Source organism: Pseudophryne corroboree, chromosome 2 (assembly GCF_028390025.1).
Source record: "Pseudophryne corroboree isolate aPseCor3 chromosome 2, aPseCor3.hap2, whole genome shotgun sequence".
Classification (NCBI taxonomy): Eukaryota; Metazoa; Chordata; class Amphibia; order Anura; family Myobatrachidae; genus Pseudophryne; species Pseudophryne corroboree.
The window spans coordinates 361,505,401-361,529,669 of record NC_086445.1 but is presented as its reverse complement, the minus strand read 5'-3'; the positions used below and the strand labels follow the sequence as shown (position 1 = coordinate 361,529,669).

Genomic DNA, 24,269 nt, shown 5'->3' with positions numbered 1-24,269 from the left:
CATTTCCACCATTACCTTGGTGAAAATCCTCGGGGCCGTGGACAGCCCAAACGGCAACGTCTGAAACTGGTAATGACAGTCCTGTACAGCGAATCTCAGGTACGCCTGATGCGGAGGATAAATGGGGACATGAAGGTATGCATCCTTTATGTCTAGCGATACCATAAAAACCCCCTTCCAGGCTGGAGATCACTTCCTGGAGAGGTTCCATCTTGAATTTGAACCTCTTTAGATGCAGGTTTAGGGATTTTAGATTCAGAATGGGTCTGACCGAGCCATCTGGTTTCGGGACCACAAATAGGGTTGAATAGTACCCTTTCCCCTGTTGTATTAGGGGAACCTTGATAATCACCTGCTGTCGACACAGCTTTTGTATTGCAGCTAAAACTACTTCCCTCTCTGGGGAGAAGCTGGCAAAGCCGACTTGAAAAATCGTCGAGGAGGCACTTCGAATTCCAGTTTATAGCCTTGGGATACAATTTCTATCGCACAAGGATCCAAATCTGACAGAACCCAGACCTGGCTGAAGAGTCGAAGGCGTGCCCCCACCGGCGCGGACTCCCGCAGTGGAGCCCCAGCATCATGCAGTGGATTTTGTAGAAGCCGGGGAGGACTTCTGTTCCTGGGAACTAGCCGTAGCAGGCATTCTTTTCCCTCTACCCTTAACTCTGGCGAGGAAGGACGAGCCCCGACCTCTTCTGGACTTATGCGACCGAAAGGACTGCATCTGAGGTGTTTTCTTTTGCTGTGGGGGAACATAAGGCAAAAAAGAAGATTTACCCGCGGTAGCTGTGGAAACCATGTCCGCGAGGCCCTCCCCAAATAAAACCTCACCCTTGTAAAGCAAAGTTTCCATATGTCTCTTTGAATCAGCATCACCCGTCCATTGGCGGGTCCACAGGGCTCGCCTAGCAGAATTTGCCATGGCATTGGCTCTTGAACCCAATAGCCCAACGTCTCTCGCAGCGTCTCTCATATATAACGCTGTGTCTTTAATATGACCCAAGGTCAATAAAATGCTATCCTTATCTAGGGTGTCAATGTCAGATGACAAGTTATCTGCCCATGCTGCTATTGCGCTACATACCCATGCCGACGCTACTGCCGGTCTGAGCAATGCACCCGTATGTGCATAAATTGATTTTAAGGTAGTCTCCTGTCTGCGATCAGCAGGATCCTTGAGGGCTGCCGTGTCTGGAGACGGTAGCGCCACCTTTTTGGACAAGCGTTGTCCACCCTGGGCGAGGATTCCCACCGTAACCTGTCCTGTGCGGAGAAAGGATATGCCATAAGAATTCTCTTGAGAATCTGCAGTTTCTTGTCCAGAGTTTCCCAAGCTTTTTCAAATAAAGCGTTCAGCTCATGAGATGGGGAAAGGTTACCTCAGGTTTCTTCTCCTTAAACATGCATACCCTTGTGTCAGGCACCGAGGGGTCCTCTGTGATATGCAAAACATCTTTTATTGCAATAATCATATAATGAATACTTTTGGCCACCCTTGGGTGTAACTTCGCATCATCGTAGTCGACACTGGAGTCAGAATCCGTGTCGGTATCAGTGTCTGCTACCTGGGACAGGGGACGTTTATGAGAGCCCGAAGGGCCTTGTGACACAGTCAAAGCCATGGATTGACTCCCTGCTTTTTCTCTGGACTCTGCTTTGTCCAATCTTTTATGTAATAAAGACACATTTGCATTTAAAACATTCCACATATCCAACCAATCAGGTGTCGGCGTCGCCGACGGAGACACCACAATCATCTGCTCTACCTCCTCCTTAGACGAGCCTTCCGCTTCAGACATGTCGTCACACACGTACTGACACTCCCACACACACTGGGATATACAATTATGGGGACAGCCCCCCAATAAGGCCCTTTGGAGAGACAGAGAGAGAGTATACCAGCACACACCCAGCGCCACTGGACACTGGAATAAAATCCCAGACTGTACAGCGCTCTTTTATAGAATAAATAATACACTCACTGCGCCAATTAAATGTGCCCCCCCCCCCCCCTCTTTTTTGCCCTCTGTACTTGCTCAGCAGGGCAGAGTCCGGGGAGCGGCTTCTCTGCAGCTTGCTGTGGAGAAAAATGGTGCTGGTTAGTGCTGGAGGATCAAGCTCAGCCCCCTCAACGGCGGGCTTCGGTCCCGCTCAAATTCTTTATACTGGCGGGAAGGGGGGGTTCAATATGCTGCCTCCGCAGTATCTAATATATTAGCCAGTGTCCCTTGAGGTTAATATTGCTGCCCAGGGCGCCCCCCCTGCGCCCTGCACCCGTACAGTGCCTTCTGTGTGTGTATGTGTGGGAGCAAGGGTGCGCAGCGTTACCGCTGAACGGTACCTCAGTGAAGATCTGAAGTCTTCTGCCGCCTGTGAACTCTACTTTCTTCTTATACTCACCTGGCTTCTATCTTCCGGCTCTGTGAGGAGGACGGCGGCGCGGCTCCGGGACGAACATCGAGGACGACACCTGTGTTCTGACCCTCTGGAGCTAATGGTGTCCAGTAGCCTAAGAAGCAGAGCCTATCAGTTAAGTAGGTCTGTTTCTCTCCCCTCAGTCCCACGATGCAGGGAGCCTGTTGCCAGCAGTGCTCCCTGAAAATAAAAAACCTAACAAAAAGTATTTTCAGAGAAACTCAGTAGAGCTCCCCCTGCAGTGCATCCAGTCTCCTCTGGGCACAGGATCTAACTGAGGTCTGGAGGAGGGGCATAGAGGGAGGAGCCAGTGCACACCCGTCTAAAGTCTTTAGAGTGCCCATGTCTCCTGCGGAGCCCGTCTATACCCCATGGTCCTTACGGAGTCCCCAGCATCCTCTAGGACGTAAGAGAAATATTATAAGACATAAAATAAAAAATCTCACAAGGTAAATATTCCACCATAATTGCTTGGAACTTATAGCATGAATTTCTCAAAGGTCTAAGCTATCACAGGAAAATCGGAACCACAACAAATAACAATTGCATGTATAAGAGTAACATAATTGGCAGAGGGCCAGTAAGAATGCAAAGTGACAGCAGTGTGTCCGATGCTGTCGTTTTCACTTGTCTGCATAGCAGTGAACAAGGGATGAGGGAGCGACCACTAGGTTGCTTCTGCTGTTGTCCCTGCAGTTGAGTCATGCAGCCTGATGTGGTACCACAGCACACCTTGGAGAGATCTGCTGTGCATGGTGGGACCAGTCCTTACTCGTCCAAGCAGGAATTCTCACCAGGTATTTCCCATTTCGGCTGCTCTCTAATTGCCCCCGCTGCGAGTGGAACTCTGGAGCAATACTGTTAAAATGCTTAAACCACACTACTACTGTATTGACCATAAGCTTCTGAGAAGGGCCCTCTTACCTCTGCCTGTTTACTATTACCTAGTCTTGTTGTATTACTTTTGCTCTTTATAAAGTAAACTATAAATGTAAACAAAATGACATTGTGCGTGTGACATTACACTGATAATATTTTGACTGTCGAAAGGGTTTTAAACAACCTTCTGCTATTAGTAGGAAGCACTGCCTCTTACTCAGCCATACTACCAGATGTACAGTCCAGGCTTTTGCAGCTCAATCACCTGGTCTTATAATGAGAGAAAGGACAGCTAGTCTATAATGACCAGAAAATGAATGAATCTAATCGTGACTGTAGCATCCTGTGTTTCTTTAAGAGCTTAGGCACTTTTGGGAAATCCCCCTCTTAATTAAATCTTCTACCTGGGTAGCACAGAATCGCTGTAATTTTCTCTGTGGGCTGGGTATGAGTGATCAACAATCAGAAGGGGTAGCAGTGTCTAGTCTAAGCTGGGATGCCGACATGTTACCAATGCGATGTAGACCATTGGTGTAAGTAAACATGCTGTAAAGTGGTAAAGATGACACTGTTACAATACTGCAGATCGCATTAGTCAGATGTTGGCATGGCAGGTTTAACATCACGCTGCCCCCTCCTGATTGCTGACCGCCGATGGTCAATAATCTGACGACATCTGTTCCCTGCAGTGATGTAGACTTTCCTAGAACTCTACTGCAAGCTATAGACAAACTTCATACAGGTGTAAATAGAGTCAATACTTATTTCATATTTAACTCCTAATCACATAGGATATTTGCATTCCTTTTACCTAATGACATGGTTGCAGGAGTGCATTCACTGAATTAGCATTTACCCCATTATATCAGCACCTGTGCAATAATAAGAATTTACTTACCGATAATTCTATTTCTCGTAGTCCGTAGTGGATGCTGGGGACTCCGTCAGGACCATGGGGGGAATAGCGGCTCCGCAGGAGACAGGGCACAAAAGTAAAAGCTTTAGGATCAGGTGGTGTGCACTGGCTCCTCCCCCTATGACCCTCCTCCAAGCCTTAGTTAGGATACTGTGCCCGGACGAGCGTACACAATAAGGAAGGATTTTGAATCCCGGGTAAGACTCATACCAGCCACACCAATCACACTGTACAACCTGTGATCTGAACCCAGTTAACAGCATGATAACAGCGGAGCCTCTGAAAAGATGGCTCACAACAATAATAACCCGTTTTAGTTAACAATAACTATGTACAAGTATTGCAGACAATCCGCACTTGGGATGGGCGCCCAGCATCCACTACGGACTACGAGAAATAGAATTATCGGTAAGTAAATTCTTATTTTCTCTGACGTCCTAAGTGGATGCTGGGGACTCCGTCAGGACCATGGGGATTACACCAAAGCTCCCAAACGGGCGGGAGAGTGCGGATGACTCTGCAGCACCGAATGAGAGAACTCCAGGTCCTCCTCAGCCAAGGTGTGCCCCTGACCAAGTAGCAGCTCGGCAAAGTTGTAAAGCCGAGACCCCTCGGGCAGCCGCCCAAGATGAGCCCACCTTCCTTGTGGAATGGGCATTTACATATTTTGGCTGTGGCAGGCCTGCCACAGAATGTGCAAGCTGAATTGTACTACACATCCAACTAGCAATCGTCTGCTTAGACGCAAGAGCACCCAGTTTTTTGGGTGCCTACAGGATAACAGCAAGTCAGTTTTCCTGACTCCAGCCGTCCTGGAACCTATATTTTCAGGGCCCTGACAACATCCAGCAACTTGGAGTCCTCCAAGTCCCTAGTAGCCGCAGGTACCACAATAAGCTGGTGCAGGTGAAACGCTGACACCACCTTAGGGAGAAACTGGGGACGAGTCCGCAGCTCTGCCTTGTCCGAATGGACAATCAGATATGGGCTTTGTGAGACAAAGCCGCCAATTCTGACACTCGCCTGGCCGAGGCCAGGGCCAACAGCATGGTCACTTTCCATGTGAGATATTTCAAATCCACAGATTTGAGCGGTTTAAACCAATGTGATTTGAGGAATCCCAGAACTACGTTGAGATCCCACAGTGCCACTGGAGGCACAAAAGGGGGTTGTATATGCAGTACTCCCTTGACAAACTTCTGGACTTCAGGAACTGAAGCCAATCTTTTCTGGAAGAAAATTGACAGGGCCGAAATTTGAACCCTAATGGACCCCAATTTGAGGCCCATAGACACTCCTGTTTGCAGGAAATGCAGGAATCGACCGAGTTGAAATTTCTTCGTGGGGCCTTCCTGGCCTCACACCACGCAACATATTTTCGCCACATGTGGTGATAATGTTGTGCGGTCACCTCCTTCCTGGCTTTGACCAGGGTAGGAATGACCTCTTCCGGAATGCCTTTTTTCCTTAGGATCCGGCGTTCCACCGCCATGCCGTCAAACGCAGCCGCGGTAAGTCTTGGAACAGACATGGTACTTGCTGAAGCAAGTCCCTTCTTAGCGGCAGAGGCCATGAGTCCTCTGTGAGCATTTCTTGAAGTTCCGGGTACCAAGTCCTTCTTGGCCAATCCGGAGCCACGAGTATAGTTCTTACTCCTCTACGTCTTATAATTCTCAGTACCTTGGGTATGAGAAGCAGAGGAGGGAACACATACACCGACTGGTACACCCACGGTGTTACCAGAACGTCCACAGCTATTGCCTGAGGGTCTCTTGACCTGGCGCAATACCTGTCCAGTTTTTTTTATTTATTTATTTATTTTTGTTCAGGCGGGACGCCATCATGTCCACCTTTGGTCTTTCCCAACGGTTCACAATCATGTGGAAGACTTCCCGATGAAGTCCCCACTCTCCCGGGTGGAGGTCGTGCCTGCTGAGGAAGTCTGCTTCCCAGTTGTCCACTCCCGGAATGAACACTGCTGACAGTGTTATCACATGATTTTCCGCCCAGCGAAGAATCCTTGCAGTTTCTGCCATTGCCCTCCTGCTTCTTGTGCCGCCCTGTCTGTTTACGTGGGCGACTGCCGTGATGTTGTCCCACTGGATCAATACCGGCTGACCTTAAAGCAGAGGTCTTGCTAAGCTTAGAGCATTGTAAATTGCCCTTAGCTCCAGTATATTTATGTGGAGAGAAGTCTCCAGACTATATCACACTCCCTGGAAATGTTTTCCCCGTGTGACTGCTCCCCAGCCTCTCAGGCTGGCATCCGTGGTCACCAGGACCCAGTCCTGAATGCCGAATCTGCGGCCCTTTAATAGATGAGCACTCTGCAGCCACCGCAGAAGAAACACCCTTGTCCTTGGAGACAGGGTTATCCGCTGATGCATCTGAAGATGCGATCCGGACCATTTTTCCAGCAGATCCCACTGAAAAGTTCTTGCGTGAAATCTGCCGAATGGAATCGCTTCGTAAGAAGCCACCATTTTTCCCAGGACCCTTGTGCAATGATGCACTGACACTTTTCCTGGTTTTAGGAGGTTCCTGACTAGCTCGGATAACTCCCTGGCTTTCTTCTCCGGGAGAAACACCCTTTTCTGGACTGTGTCCAGAATCATCCCTAGGAACAGCAGACGTGTCGTCGGAAACAGCTGCGATTTTGGAATATTTAGAATCCACCCGTGCTGTCGTAGAACTACTTGAGATAGTGCTACTCCGACCTCCAACTGTTCTCTGGACCTTGCCCTTATCAGGAGATCGTCCATTTTCTTTGAAGAAGAATCATCATTTCGGTCATTACCTTGGTAAAGACCCGGGGTGCCGTGGACAATCCAAACGGCAGCATCTGAAACTGATAGTGACAGTTCTGTACCACGAACCTGAGGTACCCTTGGTGAGAAGGGCAAATTGGGACATGGAGGTAAGCATCCCTGATGTCCAGGGACACCATATAGTCCCCTTCTTCCTGGTTCGCTATCACTGCTCTGAGTGACTCCATCTTGATTTGAACCTTTGTATGTAAGTGTTCAAATATTTCAGATTTAGAATAGGTCTCACCGAGCCGTCTGGCTTCAGTACCACAATATAGTGTGGAATAATACCCCTTTCCTTGTTGTAGGAGGGGTACTTTGATCATCACCTGCTGGGAATACAGCTTGTGAATTGTTTCCAATACTGCCTCCCTGTCGGAGGGAGACGTTGGTAAAGCAGACTTCAGGAACCTGCGAGGGGGAGACGTCTCGAATTTCCAATCTGTACCCCTGGGATACTACTTGTAGGCTCCAGGGGTCCACTTGCGAGTGAGCCCACTGCGTGCTGAAACTCTTGAGACGACCCCCCACCGCACCTGAGTCCGCTTGTACGGCCCCAGCGTCATGCTGAGGACTTGGTAGAAGCGGTGGAGGGCTTCTGTTCCTGGGAATGGGCTGCCTGCTGCAGTCTTCTTCCCTTTCCTCTATCCCTGGGCAGATATGACTGGCCTTTTGCCCGCTTGCCCTTATGGGGACGAAATGACTGAGGCTGAAAAGACGGTGTCTTTTTCTGCTGAGATGTGACTTGGGGTAAAAAAGGTGGATTTTCCAGCTGTTGCCGTGGCCACCAGGTCCGATGGACCGACCCCAAATAACTCCTCCCCTTTATACGGCAATACTTCCATGTGCCGTTTGGAATCTGCATCACCTGACCACTGTCGTGTCCATAAACATCTTCTGGCAGATATGGACATCGCACTTACTCTTGATGCCAGAGTGCAAATATCCCTCTGTGCATCTCGCATATATAGAAATGCATCCTTTAAATGCTCTATAGTCAATAAAATACTGTCCCTGTCAAGGGTATCAATATTTTCAGTCAGGGAATCCGACCAAGCCACCCCAGCGCTGCACATCCAGGCTGAGGCGATCGCTGGTCGCAGTATAACACCAGTATGTGTGTATATACTTTTTAGGATATTTTCCAGCCTCCTATCAGCTGGCTCCTTGAGGGCGGCCGTATCTGGAGACGGTAACGCCACTTGTGATAAGCGTGTGAGCGCCTTCATTTAATTTATCTGATTCAGGAAAAACTACAGGTAGTTTTTTCACACCCCACATAATACCCTTTTTTGTGGTACTTGTAGTATCAGAAATATGTAACACCTCCTTCCTTGCCCTTAACATGTAACGTGTGGCCCTAAAGGAAAATACGTTTGTTTCTTCACCGTCGACACTGGAGTCAGTGTCCGTGTCTGTGTCGACCGACTGAGGTAAATGGGCGTTTTAAAGCCCCTGACGGTGTTTGAGACGCCTGGACAGGTACTAATTTGTTTGCCGGCCGTCTCATGTCGTCAACCGACCTTGCAGCGTGTTGACATTATCACGTAATTCCCTAAATAAGCCATCCATTCCGGTGTCGACTCCCTAGAGAGTGACATCACCATTACAGGCAATTGCTCCGCCTCCTCACCAACATCGTCCTCATACATGTCGACACACACGTACCGACACACAGCACACACACAGGGAATGCTCTGATAGAGGACAGGACCCCACTAGCCCTTTGGGGAGACAGAGGGAGAGTTTGCCAGCACACACCAAAACGCTATAATTATACAGGGACAACCTTTATATAAGTGTTTTCCCTTATAGCATCTTAATATATAATCATATTGCCAAATAAGTGCCCCCCCTCTCTGTTTTAACCCTGTTTCTGTAGTGCAGTGCAGGGGAGAGCCTGGGAGCCTTCCCTCCAGCAGTTCTGTGAGGGAAAATGGCGCTGTGTGCTGAGGAGAATAGGCCCCGCCCCCTTTTCGACGGGCTTCTTCTCCCGTTTTTCTGACAACCTGGCAGGGGTTAAATACATCCATATAGCCCCAGAGGCTATATGTGATGTATTTTTAGCCAGTATAGGTACTTTCATTGCTGCCCAGGGCGCCCCCGCCAGCGCCCTGCACCCTCAGTGACCGTTGGTGTGAAGTGTGCTGAGAGCAATGGCGCACAGCTGCAGTGCTGTGCGCTACCTCATGAAGACTGAGAAGTCTTCAGCCGCCGATTTCTGGACCTCTTCTCTCTTCAGCATCTGCAAGGGGGTCGGCGGCGCGGCTCCGGTGACCCATCCAGGCTGTACCTGTGATCGTCCCTCTGGAGCTAGTGTCCAGTAGCCTAAGAAGCCAATCCATCCTGCACGCAGGTGAGTTCACTTCTTCTCCCCTAAGTCCCTCGTTGCAGTGAGCCTGTTGCCAGCAGGACTCACTGAAAATAAAAAACCTAATAAAACTTTTACTCTAAGCAGCTCTTTAGGAGAGCCACCTAGATTGCACCCTTCTCGGCCGGGCACAAAAACCTAACTGAGGCTTGGAGGAGGGTCATAGGGGGAGGAGCCAGTGCACACCACCTGATCCTAAAGCTTTTACTTTTGTGCCCTGTCTCCTGCGGAGCCGCTATTCCCCCCATGGTCCTGACGGAGTCCCCAGCATCCACTTAGGACGTCAGAGAAAATTAATTAGCCACATGAGAACCCTAGCCCCCTACAGTTCATTGTTTCAGGGCCCAAACTCCAAGTTGTGATGTCTGTGTGGATTAACTCGGGAAACCACTACATGCTTACAGTTACTATATATAGTACATGTTTTACTGCTGTGCATTACTGTAAGCTGTAATCACTTGTACTGGTAAATCTGACAAGGTGTGCAGACAAGTGTCTGTTATGTGCAATCGTACAGTAAGTGTCTTTTCACTGTGTTATTACTACAATACTTTCTTTAAAATGTGTGATACAAAATAAAATGTCAGTATCATGTTGTGCATGGATGTGCTTTGCCCAGATATTCCTTATATTTTCGCTTACCTAATGCATACCATTCCTTGACAAATGAAAAAGATACAGCCTTACTAGTCTTCTGAAAAAAAGCACACTAAGTTGCCCGCATAGTACTCAGCCAAGTATAGAAACTATGCTAAATCTAAGAACGCATAAATACATCTAATACACGTTTGAGCTTAAAAGTCACAGCTTAAAGTGCTTTAGAAGTAAAGCAACCCATAGGGCACCCTTGAGCCTGCTGCTGTAGACAGCTGCCATCTTTACATTACATCCTGGAGGGTTACCTTGGAAACAGTCTTAAGCTGTCGGTTGCCATGGTGAATGAGGTCCATAACTGCATCGACAGCTCGCAGGGTATCAAAGTCATCTGCAAATGCTGCCTTAACATTCAGTTTTGTTTCATTTAGGCTTGTGACAAGGAAAGAAAGACTTATTGTGAGATTGTGGTTTATTTAAAACTGTATATTTATAATGGCAATTGTAAGAATACATAGAATACAGTCATGGCAATATAAGAATACACAGAAATCCGTTTCAGCATACATATTGCATTACTACTAAGAATGTGTTGGAGGATATGCCTTGAGGGACAGTCAGAGCTTCTGGATATTGCTAAAGATGTAGAAGACCTAAGAATACAATGTGTATTTAACATGCAACTATTGGCTGTACATATCGCGGTTAATGAATGTCGCACAAATTGATGCAAGTTTATTTTGGCACTGGGCTTGTAAAAGTCATTGGTTGTTAAATCTGATGGGTCATTTACCATCTGCTAGTAAAACTATCCCTAGCAATCGTCATTAAACTGCAGGAGTGTATTCTCTTACACTAAGTGGACACGTAGAAAAAGGACTAAACATCAGCCTTAATCAAACTGAAACAAATTACAATGAAGTTAATTATCTCTATACATTCTGATATAGTAATAAGAAAGGTGATAACACTATAGACTCATCCCACTTACGCTCTCAGACTACCTGCATTCCCATAATTAATAATAATAATAAATATATATATATATATATATATATATATATATATATATATATATATATATATATATAGGAAGAGCGCAGGTGCGGCACTCGGATTCACAGCAGCATAAAAACAGACGGAGACTGTAATCTTCAATCAATCAACGTTTCAATATAGAAATATGGTCATCCTGATGACAATATTTCTATATTGAAACGTTGATTGATTGAAGATTACAGTCTCCGTCTGTTTTTATGCTGCTGTGAATCCGAGTGCCGCACCTGCGCTTTTCCTACATGTTTAATGTGAGGGCACCGCCCAAAGTTGCTACTTGGTGGATGGGAGTGCCGAACCTTGGACACTACTATATATATATATATATATATATATATATATATATATATATATATATATATATATATATTATATATGTATACACACACACACACACACACACACACACACACACACACACACACACACATACATATACATATATACACACACATACATACATACATACATACACACACACACACACACACACACAGAAGTATTTTGGATATCGGATTTTTCTGTTTTTTGGAATAATTGCATACCATAATGAGATATCATGGCGATGGGACACAAGTCTAAGCACAGAATGCATTTATGTTTCATATTTCATATATACCTTATACACACACACAGCCTGAAGGTTATTTTAGCCAATATTTTTAATAACTTTGTGCTTTAAACAAAGTGTGTACACATTCACACAAATCATTTATGTTTTATATACACCTTAAACACAGCCTGAAGGTCATTTAACATAATATTTTGTGTTAAACAAAGTTTGCGTACATTGAGCCATCAGAAAAAAAGGTTTCGAGACTTCCGGTGGGCGGGCCTCGTATGTGGCCGCATTTTAGCTGAGCTCCTGACTCCCGTTCTTTTGCACACTTGTTTGGGATAAAAAACACAAAACGGGAACCCTCTTTGCCGGTGCTGGACGCCGTGGAGCCCCCTCGGGGTGTGATTGACTGTCCATCTCTTCTCCCCCGGGTGCTTTTCCCCGGAGTCTGGCTTACAGTGCCGAGCGTCCTCTCCGCCATCTTGGCCTCGTGGACAGATACCAGGACGACTGCCTGGGGTCTCCCTGGATAGGGCGGACCGCCTGAGTTGCTGCCGCTCGGGATTTCCGTCTTCTGGAGGTGGTGACGGGCTGCGGGACCCGGTGGAGACTCGGCCGAGGTGAGATGAGACACATGCCACGGCAAATATGCAGCTGAAGACGGTACGGGGACTGTGGGATACCCTGACGGTGATCGGCTGCAGAGATCCTGGGAGAGGGCCGTGGGGGAGGCTGCTGGCTGTGTTGCTGGGAGGTCATCATGGTGCGCTGCGGCAGACGACTGCCCGGACTCTCTCCAGTTAGAGGGGACTGCCTGAACTATTATCTCCCTTCTGGTTGTGGCGGCGGGCTGCGCGCTCCGGTGGGGTCCCGACCAAGCTGTGACAAAACACTGGCGTTCTGTAGATCTGCCACTGACGCCCAATCACTACCCCTCCATTAAAAGGTACGACCCAGGCCTTTTACTTACCCTAATCCACATACTAATCCACATAACTCCGGGCCCTGTCGTCTGCATAATAGACAACTGTGAAGGGACTGTGGTGCACTCTGCAGGTGGTCGAGCCTGCAGTAATTACAGGGATCTCGGGGAAAGACCGTGGAAGATACTGCTGGCGGCATTAACAGCGGGTGGCCCCCGATGATGCTGAGGTGCCTCTTCTCATACTAGGGTCATTCACTCCCCCTCACACCAGATTTGCTGTGGGAGAATTTCATCCCTATTGGAAAAAGCCACGGTCTCAGTGACTATTTGCTACCATAGAGTATCCCCTCCCCTGGATGCGACCTGCTCGCATGCCCTCTGGATAGCGTGACTTTTGCCCGTTGTAGCGTTGATTCTACTTTGCCCACCTCGGGGCCTACTTTGTGACGGGCCATTGCTCTCTTCACGCCTTAGAACGAACGGATCATCCGTAGCTGTTACTTTGTTTAGAAACTCTATTTACGCTGGCTGTTTGCACTCCTCTTCTGAAACTTGGCTGCACAGTGTGGATTCCCACCCCTAATCAGCTGGTTGGAGGTCTTCTAACAGTCTCCACGAGAACATAAGACTCCTACCTAATCTATATATGTGTATGTGTGTGAGTATATGTATATTTATATATACATATAATTGTGTGAGTTCTTTATTATTATTTTTTTTTTCTTTTCTCTTTTTGTAGACGTATATATATATATATATATATATATAGATATTATAACCTGAGGTTAGTGATTCATCCTTTTGTTATTGGTACGCATCGCTTAGTGACGGGTACTGAAGTTAATATACATTCTGTAATACTGTCTGATTCAAAGTGGTGTGGTACTTTAATGCTTAAGTTCTTGTAAGTGCTTTATATCTCTTTGCAATCAGTGTATCTCTAGTGGTTACACTGGTATGCACAAATACTTTACCATGACAAGGCGTTCTAGCAAAACAAAGGCCTCGCAGCCATATATGCCACCCACTCAGCCGTCCCCCTCCTCCTCCTCTCCGAGTCACTCGATATCCCCCTCGGCCACTCCACCTCTAGTTTCTATGGATGACATACAAAATTCGATCCCTCTGGCTGCCCCATGGGCCACTGCGGCGGCACAAGAAATGTTGTTAGTTATTAAACCCATAATGGAGCAGCAATTTAAAGAATTCCATAAAACTCTCACCTCGGTAGCCTCCCAAATTGAATCCCATACCAAGCGGCTTGACGCCATTGAACAACGTACTAGTGACGTGGAAGATACCGTCACCTCCCTTCAATCCTCTTCTACGTCTCAAGGCAATTCTATTCAATTCCTACTTGATAAGATAGATGACCTTGAGAATAGGAACCGTAGAAGCAATCTCCGATTTATCGGAATCCCGGAGTCCGTTAAAGGTACGGGTCTGTTGGACTACTTACAATCCACCCTGCCAGCGGCCTTGGGGATCGCTCCGTCGAATCCTCCGATGGTTATTGAGAGGGCCCATAGGTTGGGACCGGAGCGATCTGGTAATGCCTCCCGCCCACGTCCAGTTATCGCTAAGTTTCTCAATTTCAGGGATAAGGAGCTGGTTCTCCGCTTTTATAGACGTGCAAATTCTCTGGCAGTTGATGGTCACTCCCTCCTAATAGTCCAGGATTTTTCGGCTGCTGTATCCCAACGGAGAAAAGAGTTTTCCCCAGTGTGTAAAATTTTATTTGATAACCACATACAATTTGCACTACTATTTCCCGCAAAACTAAAAATTACGATAAATGATACAATTCAAATGTTTGATGACCCGTCCAAAGCTAAAACCTATGTGCAATCTATTCTTGCTCCAGATACACTTAGATCTGGGTTATAAAATTGTAGTTCCCTTTTATTATACCATGAATACTTTATAATGGAAGGACCAATTCTGTTATTTCTGTATTGTGTTTTTATGTGTAGGGACAGATGGTGGCCAAGTTTTTGGGCCTCACTCTTTCCTGATTTTGCTTTTTATGTTTACTTTTTCAGTTTATAAGTTCTAGGTACAGGTCTCGCACGACCTGTGTACCTTTTCTTTATTTTGGTGGAAAATGTTAGAAAAAGGTGTTACTCAGAGCATATGGTAGAGTTTTGCCTGTTACATACTCATTGGTTTGTATTTCGCTTTTCCCAGTACATCTACTACGGGCGTGCAGTAGACCTTGGGCATGGTCGGTGGTCACATGGGTTGTTCTTTGCTACCTCTCCTACTCGCTGGGATGGGAGGGGGGCGGGGTGGTTTAGATTGTCTGATGGTTTTATTTTTCCAACAGAAATCTTAAATGGCTACAATAGAGGATCATAACCCGTCCTCTCTGGTCAATAATAATATACGACTTGTTTCATGGAACGTTTGTGGTTTAAATTCGCCTATCAAAAGACGCAGGGTGATCTCTCACCTTAGGTTTTTAAAAACTGATATAGCATTTGTCCAGGAAACTCACTGGAAATTGTCTGACAATATGTCACTCCGGGGTTCCTGGATAGGGGAATGTGTGGCCTCCTCATTTGTTACTAAAAAACGAGGAGTTGCTATTGTATTTAATAAACACTTAGATTATTCCATAGTGGGCTCGGAACATGACCCTGATGGTCGGTTTCTGCTGATGGATGTTCTGATACGAGGTGAGCCATATACTTTACTTAATCTTTATGCCCCTAGTTCACCGAACATGGAATTTTTTCGGGCGGTCTCTAACCTATTACTTAGTCGGCCCACTCCGAACCTGCTGGTGGGGGGCGATTTTAACAGTGTAGCCGACATAACTTTAGACCGTAGTGGACTCTCTTCCTCTGCATCTCCTATGGGTACGGGGGGAATAAGGTTACTAAACACACTACATGGCCTATGTGACGTGTGGAGACTATTCAATCAGACGGACAGGTCTTATACCCATAACTCGAGAGTTCACAACTCTTTTTCTAGAATAGATTATATCCTGGCTGCGGATGGTCTAGTCCCTTCGGTGATGGCCCCTGACATCTATCAAATAATGATATCTGATCATGCCCCTATTTCTTTAGATATTAAATCCAAAGTCCCTGGGCTCTCACACAAAACTTGGAGGTTCCCGTCTTTTCTTAGCCATTCGGATCATTTCGGCCAGTTTCTCACGTCCAGATGGATGGAATTTGTGGATGACAACCTGGAACATTGGGAGAACTCGGTTCTCTTTTGGGAGACGTCCAAGGCTGTCATGAGAGGTCATATTATGGCCTATTTGGCTGGGAGGAGACGGGAATACCGTAAGAAATATGACATCTTATACAGGGCAATGGGAGAGGCATTCGCTGCTTATGAATCTAGTCCTTCTGAGGAAACCCTGGAAGTGTACAAACACCACCGTCACCTCTTGGAGAGTTTCTTGTTGACCAATGCACGAACGCAGGCAGATTTTATGAAAAACCGTTATTACAGGTGGGGCAACAAATCAGGCCGTTAGCTGGCCAATATGGCCAAAATACATCGCCCGCGTCATTTTGTTAGAGCGTTGAGACATCCTGACACAGGGAAACGGGTCTTGTCCACCCCAACCATGGTCTCCATTTTTAAAAAATATTATCAGACCCTATACACAGCCACTCCCCAACACCCTCATCTCCATCATGCTTTGTTGGAAGAGGCGAGACTCCCAAAACTCTCCCCGACGCAACGTGAATCCTTAAGTGCAGACATAACGGAGGAGGAGGTTTCACGGGTGATCTTGAACCTTCACAATAACAAATCTCCGGGTCCAGATGGTTTTTCTGGGGAGTACTTCAAAATGTTACAACCACAATTAGTGCCAACCCTCACTTAATTGTTTCAGGATATCTTGAAAGAACGTGTTTACTATCCAAATTTTAATAACGGATATACTATTGTTTTACCAAAACAGTCCCGCGACCCTGAATTGGTGACATCATATAGGCCTATTACATTATTGAACCAAGATTTCAAAATATTAACAAAACTAATGGCCAATCGCCTCCGGAGCATTCTACCTAATATTTTAACACATCACCAATATGGGTTTACTCAGGGTAGGTTTTCCGTAAAGGGGGTTAGAAATGCTTTGGCTGCGATTGTATCCCAATCCAACCATCCGGGTGCTTCTCCATCTATGTTATTGAGCCTGGATGCGGAAAAGGCCTTTGACACTGTATCCTGGGGTCATTTATTGAGGATTTTTGAGATTCGTGAGTTTGGCAGGCCTTTTGCACAATTTTTTAAGTTCCTGTACGACTCCCCGACCACCACTTTGATCATTAATGGCACGTGTAGTTCCCCGATATACATGTCAAGGGGAACGAGACAAGGGTGCCCTTATCGCCTTTACTCTTTAATATCGCGCTAGACCCATTATTACGGATCCTACAATCTGGATCAGAGTTTAGAGGGATTGAGGTGGGAACCCGGGAACTTAAACTCCAAACTTTTGCCGACGATTTGCTCCTCTTTGTCTCGGATCCTGAGACCTCCCTACCTAAGATCCTGGAGAAACTGATGGACTATGCTCGGGTCTCGGGATTTAGGATAAATCCGGATAAATCAGAAGCACTATACTTGGGACCCACGGTAAAGCCCTCATGGGGTGATCAATACCCCATAGTGTGGGTGGTTAGGTCCCTTAAATATTTGGGGATATATCTACCACGGCAAATTGAAAACCTATATGACCTTAACATGCGTGGGTTGGTTGGGGAGGTGGTCGGGGAGTTGTCTAGATGGCGACACCTATTACTATCATATCTAGGCAGAATCCATCCAATGTTACCTATCCTGTTATCTCAGGCCGATGAAAAATTTCTTTACAAATCCTTTAGGGATTTCATTTGGGGGTCTAGAAGACCTAGGATAGGTTTACTAAAACTTCAGCAATCTAAAAATAATGGAGGAGTTAACCTGCCTAACCTAAAATTATACAGCCATGCAGGAGTCTTGCGATGCATTAGAGACTGGCTACATAGGACAGATCTTTACACTGATTCCTCAATTGACCAATCCTTCTTACCCAAACAACACCTTTTGACTTTCTTACACTCGCAGAAAGAGGACTTGGTAGATGAGGTTGTTAGGAACCCTCTGCTTATGGTTACATGGCGAATATAGCACTATACACGGAAACAAAATAAATTAAACTGTCACCACTCTCTTTTTCTGCCGTTCGTTTTAAACCCGGAATTCCAAAATGGCAATGCCTCTATCCCCTTTATAAGATGGGCGGATATTGGGGTTCCGTGGGTTCGTGCATTGGTTGACGTGAAAGATCATAGACCCCTTCTGGTTGAGGAAATACTGACTACATATAAGTTACCTAGATCTAATATTTTGGCGATTTACCAAGCACAACACTATGTGAGCTCAGTGATCCGAACGACTGGTCGAATTCCTTAGATTTATTATTGGCTAGACCAATGAGGGGGAGAAAGACTATATCTCTACATTATAAGCTTCTGAATTCCCCACTAGACCATGACCTTATTAATACGGGACTCTCTTCTTGGAAAGCAATTTTTCCTCATGTTACCATTGATAAGTTACTAAAGTCCTTATGCTATTCCCAGTCTGTACTTTCTTCAAGTATGTATAGGGAAATGTTCTATAATATATACCATAATGGGTATATCTCCCCCCACCGCAGGTTCGTGATGGGTTTGTCTGACACAGATAGCTGCCCTAAATGTGGCAGGTCCAATGCCACCTTTGTCCATTGTATGTGGGATTGCCCTTTGATAAGGCAATTCTGGACCTCAGTTAATCGTTTCGCTTCTACATGCCTGGTAAACTACCTCCCGCTTTCAGCAGAATGGGCTATATTGGGGATACTACCTACGACAATTCAGGTCTCAGGTGAAAGTAAAAAACTACTATTGATTATCTCAGCTGTAGCACGAAAATGGATATTACAGGTGTGGGCTAATACGCAACCCCCATCCCTTTCTTTATTTAGAAACAAGTTGCATTATGTCTTCCATATGGACTGGTTGGAAACAACTCTACATAAGGAATCTCATACGCCTTCTTTTTTTCAACTATGGGAGGGCTTCATAGATTCGCTGAACCCAGAGCTCAAACGTCAGATACACACTTGTTTTAGATACACCTCCTGGTATGAAACACGTATGCTCTTGGAAGATCCTCCAATAGTTTTGACTCAACCACATTGAATTTTTCTTTTTCTAGGAGGAAACTCCGGAAAGAAAGGGGGGGGGGAGGGGGGGACAGAGAGGGGGACTGCCGACCATGCCCAAATAGGGGATCTATGGCTTTATACTGAACCTAAATACTTATATGGATGTGTCTTCTTGTAATGGTCACATAACAGGTTTGGTAATATGCTATGCCCATTGTTCCAATGTATCTAATATTTTTGATGTTTGGGATAATGCGATGTTATGTATGATTATGCTCTGATGAATAAAGAGAATTTAAAAAAAGAAAAAGAAAAAAAGGTTTCACTATCTCACTATTCTCGCTCAAAACAAATCCGTATTTCAGAATATTTGGATATGGGATACTTAGATATATCTATATATATCTATATATCTCAAAAAAGGAGATTGACTCACTGATTGACTTTAAATGACAAGGCCTACAATCCTGAAACTTGACAGGTAGCTTTTCCTTAGTCTCCAGGTGCTTACTAAGAACCGGTTTTACAAATGTCACTGTCCATCCACGGAAATCGGCAAAAATGAATGGATGTATGTATGTTCCAGCATAATTCCGGAGTGCCTGCAGCGATTTACACCAAACTTGGTACACATATGACTTACAATCTGGGAACAAACACAGTGGAGGTAACACACCCCTGGAGGGAAGGGGGGGGGGGGGTGGCAGCAGCACAGAGTATATCAGGAGACCGCATAACTCCGGAATGCCTGCAGCGATTTACACCAAACTTGGTATACATATGATTTACAATCTGGGAACAAACACTGTGGGGGTAACACCCCCCCAGCACCTCAAAGGTCGGCCAGCGGCACATACTATATCAGGACATGCATGATATGTCAGTGACGACAGGGCTGCATGTGACAGTGGCAGTGACATGATGTTAGGAGGGGATTGGAGGTAGCAGGAAGCCACACACAGAGTTATATAGTGGAAGTAGCAGGGTACCCCAGCAGCACAGAGTATATCAGAAGATGCATGATGTGCTGTGCTACATAAGAAACTGTAACTAAATTGATAATTTCACAGGAGAACGGACATGATGTAAGGAGAGGAATGGAGGCAGCAGAAAGCCACAGACTGAGTTGTATAGTGGGAAGAGCAGGGTCCGGCCACTACACAAAGTGGGTCAGGGAAGCAAGATATGCCTATATACTAGTTCTCCAACCATCGTAAATTACTGAACTATCATTGTAATTTACCATCCTCAACCCGTAGCGAAGCACTATCTATATATATATATATCTATATATATATCTATATATATATCTATATATCTATATATCTATATATCTATATATATATATATATATATATATATATATATATATATACACACACACACACACACACACACACACACACACACACACACACACACACACACACATATATATACAAACAGAAAGTTCAGCACTCACCATAGCAAGCTCACTTATCCTCACAACATCAATAAATAAATGATAGGGGTTTAGTTAGTGAATTGGCCAATGCACGGAAGCTTGCAAACCGCTCGCCAAGGTACCCCACCTTCTTGCAGGTCCTACACTATCACAAAGGCTCAAAAATTAAAACCTGGCAACTGTATCACACAATATATAACTACAAACATGCCTACTAGGTTTAATGTGTATCTGCCAAACATCTTATGGCTTTTAAAGGTACACTAGTCACCTGACACTGGCTGCTAAATTACTAAGGAGCAGCTGACACAGGTTTAGAACAAATGAGATTACACAGGGGTGCATGAAAAGGCCTGTGACCACGGTTAATAAGAGTTAACCAAAGATTAACCCCACAATATACAAACAAATATAGAAAACCACAGCACTCGCCACCCCAGAAGCGGGGTGCGATGTCTGCACTCACCACTCATAGGGTGGGGTGCATGCAGCCCATGGCCACCAACCCAAATATATACAAACAGAAAGTTCAGCACTCACCATAGCAAGCTCACTTATCCTAAGATGAACTTAGATCACTACTCTTACAGGGTCTGAGAAGTGATGTTATCACGAAGGACACATTTTCCTTTTTAATGCAATCCAACCCCACGACCCCCATATTCTATTTTTTACCCAAAATCCATAAGTGCCTATCCAACCCACCATGAAGACCTGTCGTCGCAGGGATAGACTCCCTTACATCTAATTTGTCTAAATATGTGGATATTTTCTTGAATCCATACATTAGGGAGCTATCTTCGTTCCTGCAGGACACCACTATGGTACTGAATGAGATGAAGAATATTGAATGGAAAGACTCATACTTATGGATCACCATTGATGTTCAGTCATTATATACCTGCATCGAGCACAAGAAAGGAATCGAAGCAAGCAGAGTCTATCTTAATAAAGACCCATCTCTTATAGAAGCACATAGGACTTTAACTGTGAACTAATGAAATTCATTTTAAGCCGGAATTATTTTACATTTTTAGATAAATTTTACCTGCAACAGTGTGGCACCGCTATGGGTACTATTTTCGCACCTAGCTTCGCTAATCTGTTTATGGGACAATGGGAGGAGAAGCATATGTACACCACGCAACACTTTGAAAAATATGTCATCATGTACAAAAGGTATATAGATGACATGCTGATCATCTGGGATGGAAGCACCGACTCATTTATTGACTTTTTAAAGCTTTTACAAATCAATGATTTTAATCTGTCTTTTACCTGTACTATTGATAAAAGTTCGATTGAGTTCTTGGATCTGATTTTAACTAGAGAGGAAGGGGCAGTCACCACGAAAAACTATGTTAAAGATGTTGACAAGAACAGCTATCTCCATTACAAAAGCAATCATTCGAAAAAATGGAAAAACAACATCCCTTACTCCCAATTTCATAGGATCAAGAGAAATTGCAATAAGACTAAAGACTGTGAGGAACAACTGGGAATCTACAGAAAAAGATTTGAGGAGAAGATGTACCCCAAAGCTATACTGGATGGAGCCATTGAGAGGACAAGAAATCTTGAGAGGGATAACCTGCTAACCTATAAAGAGAAGACAGTGAAAAATTAATACATCTCTTTCATAACTACTTACAGCAGTCACGAACATACCATCAGGACTTCATTAAGAACACATTGGGACATACTTCTGATGGACCCTATCATCAAAGAGATTCTTCCAGCACAACCAGGGTTGATATTTTGTAAGTCAAGGAACCTAAAGGACATTCTCGCACCCAGTATGCTACGGGAACTGCCACCAGAGGACAATCATCAATCTCTTCCAAAATGCGTTGGAGCATATAAATGTGGACATTGCAATATTTGCAAATTCCTCAATCCCAATAGGAGAACTTTCAATAATACTGAATGTACCTGGGAATTCAAAATCAAGGAGTTTATGAATTGCAATAGTACATTGGTCATATATTTCTTGGAGTGCACATGCCACAAGAAATACGTGGGAAAAACAAAGAGGACTCTGAAAATTACAAGAACATGTACGCACCATCAAAAACAAACTTGACACTCATTTATTATACAGGTTGAGTATCCCATATCCATATATTCCGAAATACGGAATATTCCGAAATACGGACTTTTTTGAGTGAGAGTGAAACCTTTGTTTTTTGATGTCTCAATGTACACAAACTTTGTTTAATACACAAAGTTATTAAAAATATTGTATTAAGTGACCTTCAGGCTGTGTGTATAAGGTGTATATGAAACATAAATGAATTGTGTGAATGTACACACACTTTGTTTAATGCACAAAGTTATAAAAAATATTGGCTAAAATGACCTTCAGGCTGTGTGTATTAGGTGTATATGTAACATAAATGCATTCTGTGCTTATATTTAGGTCCCATCACCATGATATCTCACTATGGTATGCAATTATTCCAAAATACGGAAAAATCCCATATCCAAAATACTTCTGGTCCCAAGCATTTTGGATAACTCAACCTGTATAGACATTTTAAATTGGAACACAAGTCTAATCCAGAAGAGATGTCCTTCAAGGCGATTGAACATGTTACAAGTGGTGAGAGAGGAGGAGATCTAGCGAAGAGGCTCTCCCAGAGAGAGATGTACTGGATCTTCCAACTGAAAACTACACACCCCTTGGGCTTCAACGAAGGTTATGAAACTGCACCGTTCCTGTGAAAAGAAGCTACCTCACCTGTATCCCCCGGTTATTTTATATTTTATAATTTATCACTATGCACTTGGCACTTTATGTACTCTAATATAACTATAGTCAAAGCACAAAGCACGATGTAGTAGGTCAATATGCTTTATTTTAATAAAACCAGATTGCTGTGTGATTGAGTCATTCCACCACGAGATACAGTCATACCACACTGGCTGACGCCCAATCTCGCCCGATCTTGGAAGCTAAGCAGTGTAGGGCCCAACCAGTATCAAGCGGGGCACCACTTGAGAAGATTGGGTACTGTACAATGTGGGCCATGGTGGACTTATAGCATGTCTGCTACATACAATATTGACACACGGATAGTCCATCGGCTCACTTAAAAATATTTTATTTATCACTATTTAAGGTAAAAACCTAGCAATAACCTACACTATATATTCATACAATATTTTTGCAGTATACATGCTCCCATTGGGCGAAATAATCAGGCGCCATGGCCTGGTCTACCACTGCTATGCAGATGATACACAACTGTACTTGTCCTTTGCTCCGGGCACTGATAACCCAATAGCAACCCTAAATGGCTGTCTAGCTGAACTACAGGAGTGGATGAGCGCCAGTTGGCTGCGACTGAACCCGGATAAAACAGAGGTCCTTATGATACGACCGCAACATCAAAGGACAAGACTGCAGCATAGCCAACCTACTGGACTTACACTCGGGGATTCAGAATTACAGACCAGTGATCGTGTGCGGAATCTTGGCGTTGTCCTGGATGGTGGCTTGACACTTAAACATCAGATATCAGCCACAATCAAATCCTCATTCTTTCACCTGAGCAACATAGCCAGAATCAAGCACTTAATTCCCTCAGATGATATGCCAAAAGTCATACATGCATTTGTATCATCTTGTTTAGACTACTGTAATGCCGTCTACCTTGGTCTACCAGCAAAAGAATTGCAGCGCTTACAGCTGGTGCAAAACACAGCTGCCAGGCTATTAACCTACCAGCCCCGTTCTAGCCACATAACACCCATCCTCTACTCCCTTCACTGACTGCCTGTACGATGGCGAATCATCTTCAAGATTGGCTTACTGAGTTTCAAAGCATTACATGACCAAGGCCCAAGGTACCTGAAACAGCTTCTGACCCCATAATGCCCCACTCGATTACTGCGATCTGTAGATGAAGGACTTTTAGCAGTACCTAGAATCTACCGTAATTCATCTGGGGGTCGAGATTTTAGTCATGCGGCTCCGACTCTATGGAACTCACTTCCCCGCACAGTGCGAGAGGCCCCAACTATAGAATCCTTCAAAAGTAGACTCAAGACTTTTCTGTTTACTCATGCATTTCCATAATGTCCCTTTTAGCATCTCCATGCTTCTGTATTTTATGAAAATGTACTTCA

General features: G+C 44.9%; 1 protein-coding gene across 2 annotated transcripts in view; it reads right to left on the bottom strand.

Annotated features, from left to right (window-relative positions):
- The window catches only part of CARS2 (cysteinyl-tRNA synthetase 2, mitochondrial), a 208,820-nt gene that overhangs the window by 14,478 nt on the left and 170,073 nt on the right, over positions 1-24,269 (bottom strand). For both annotated transcript variants that reach the window (XM_063953167.1, XM_063953166.1), the window contains exon 12: positions 10,294-10,417. In XM_063953167.1, coding sequence (XP_063809237.1) covers positions 10,294-10,417 — 124 coding nt within the window. The remainder of the gene's footprint in view (positions 1-10,293; positions 10,418-24,269) is intronic.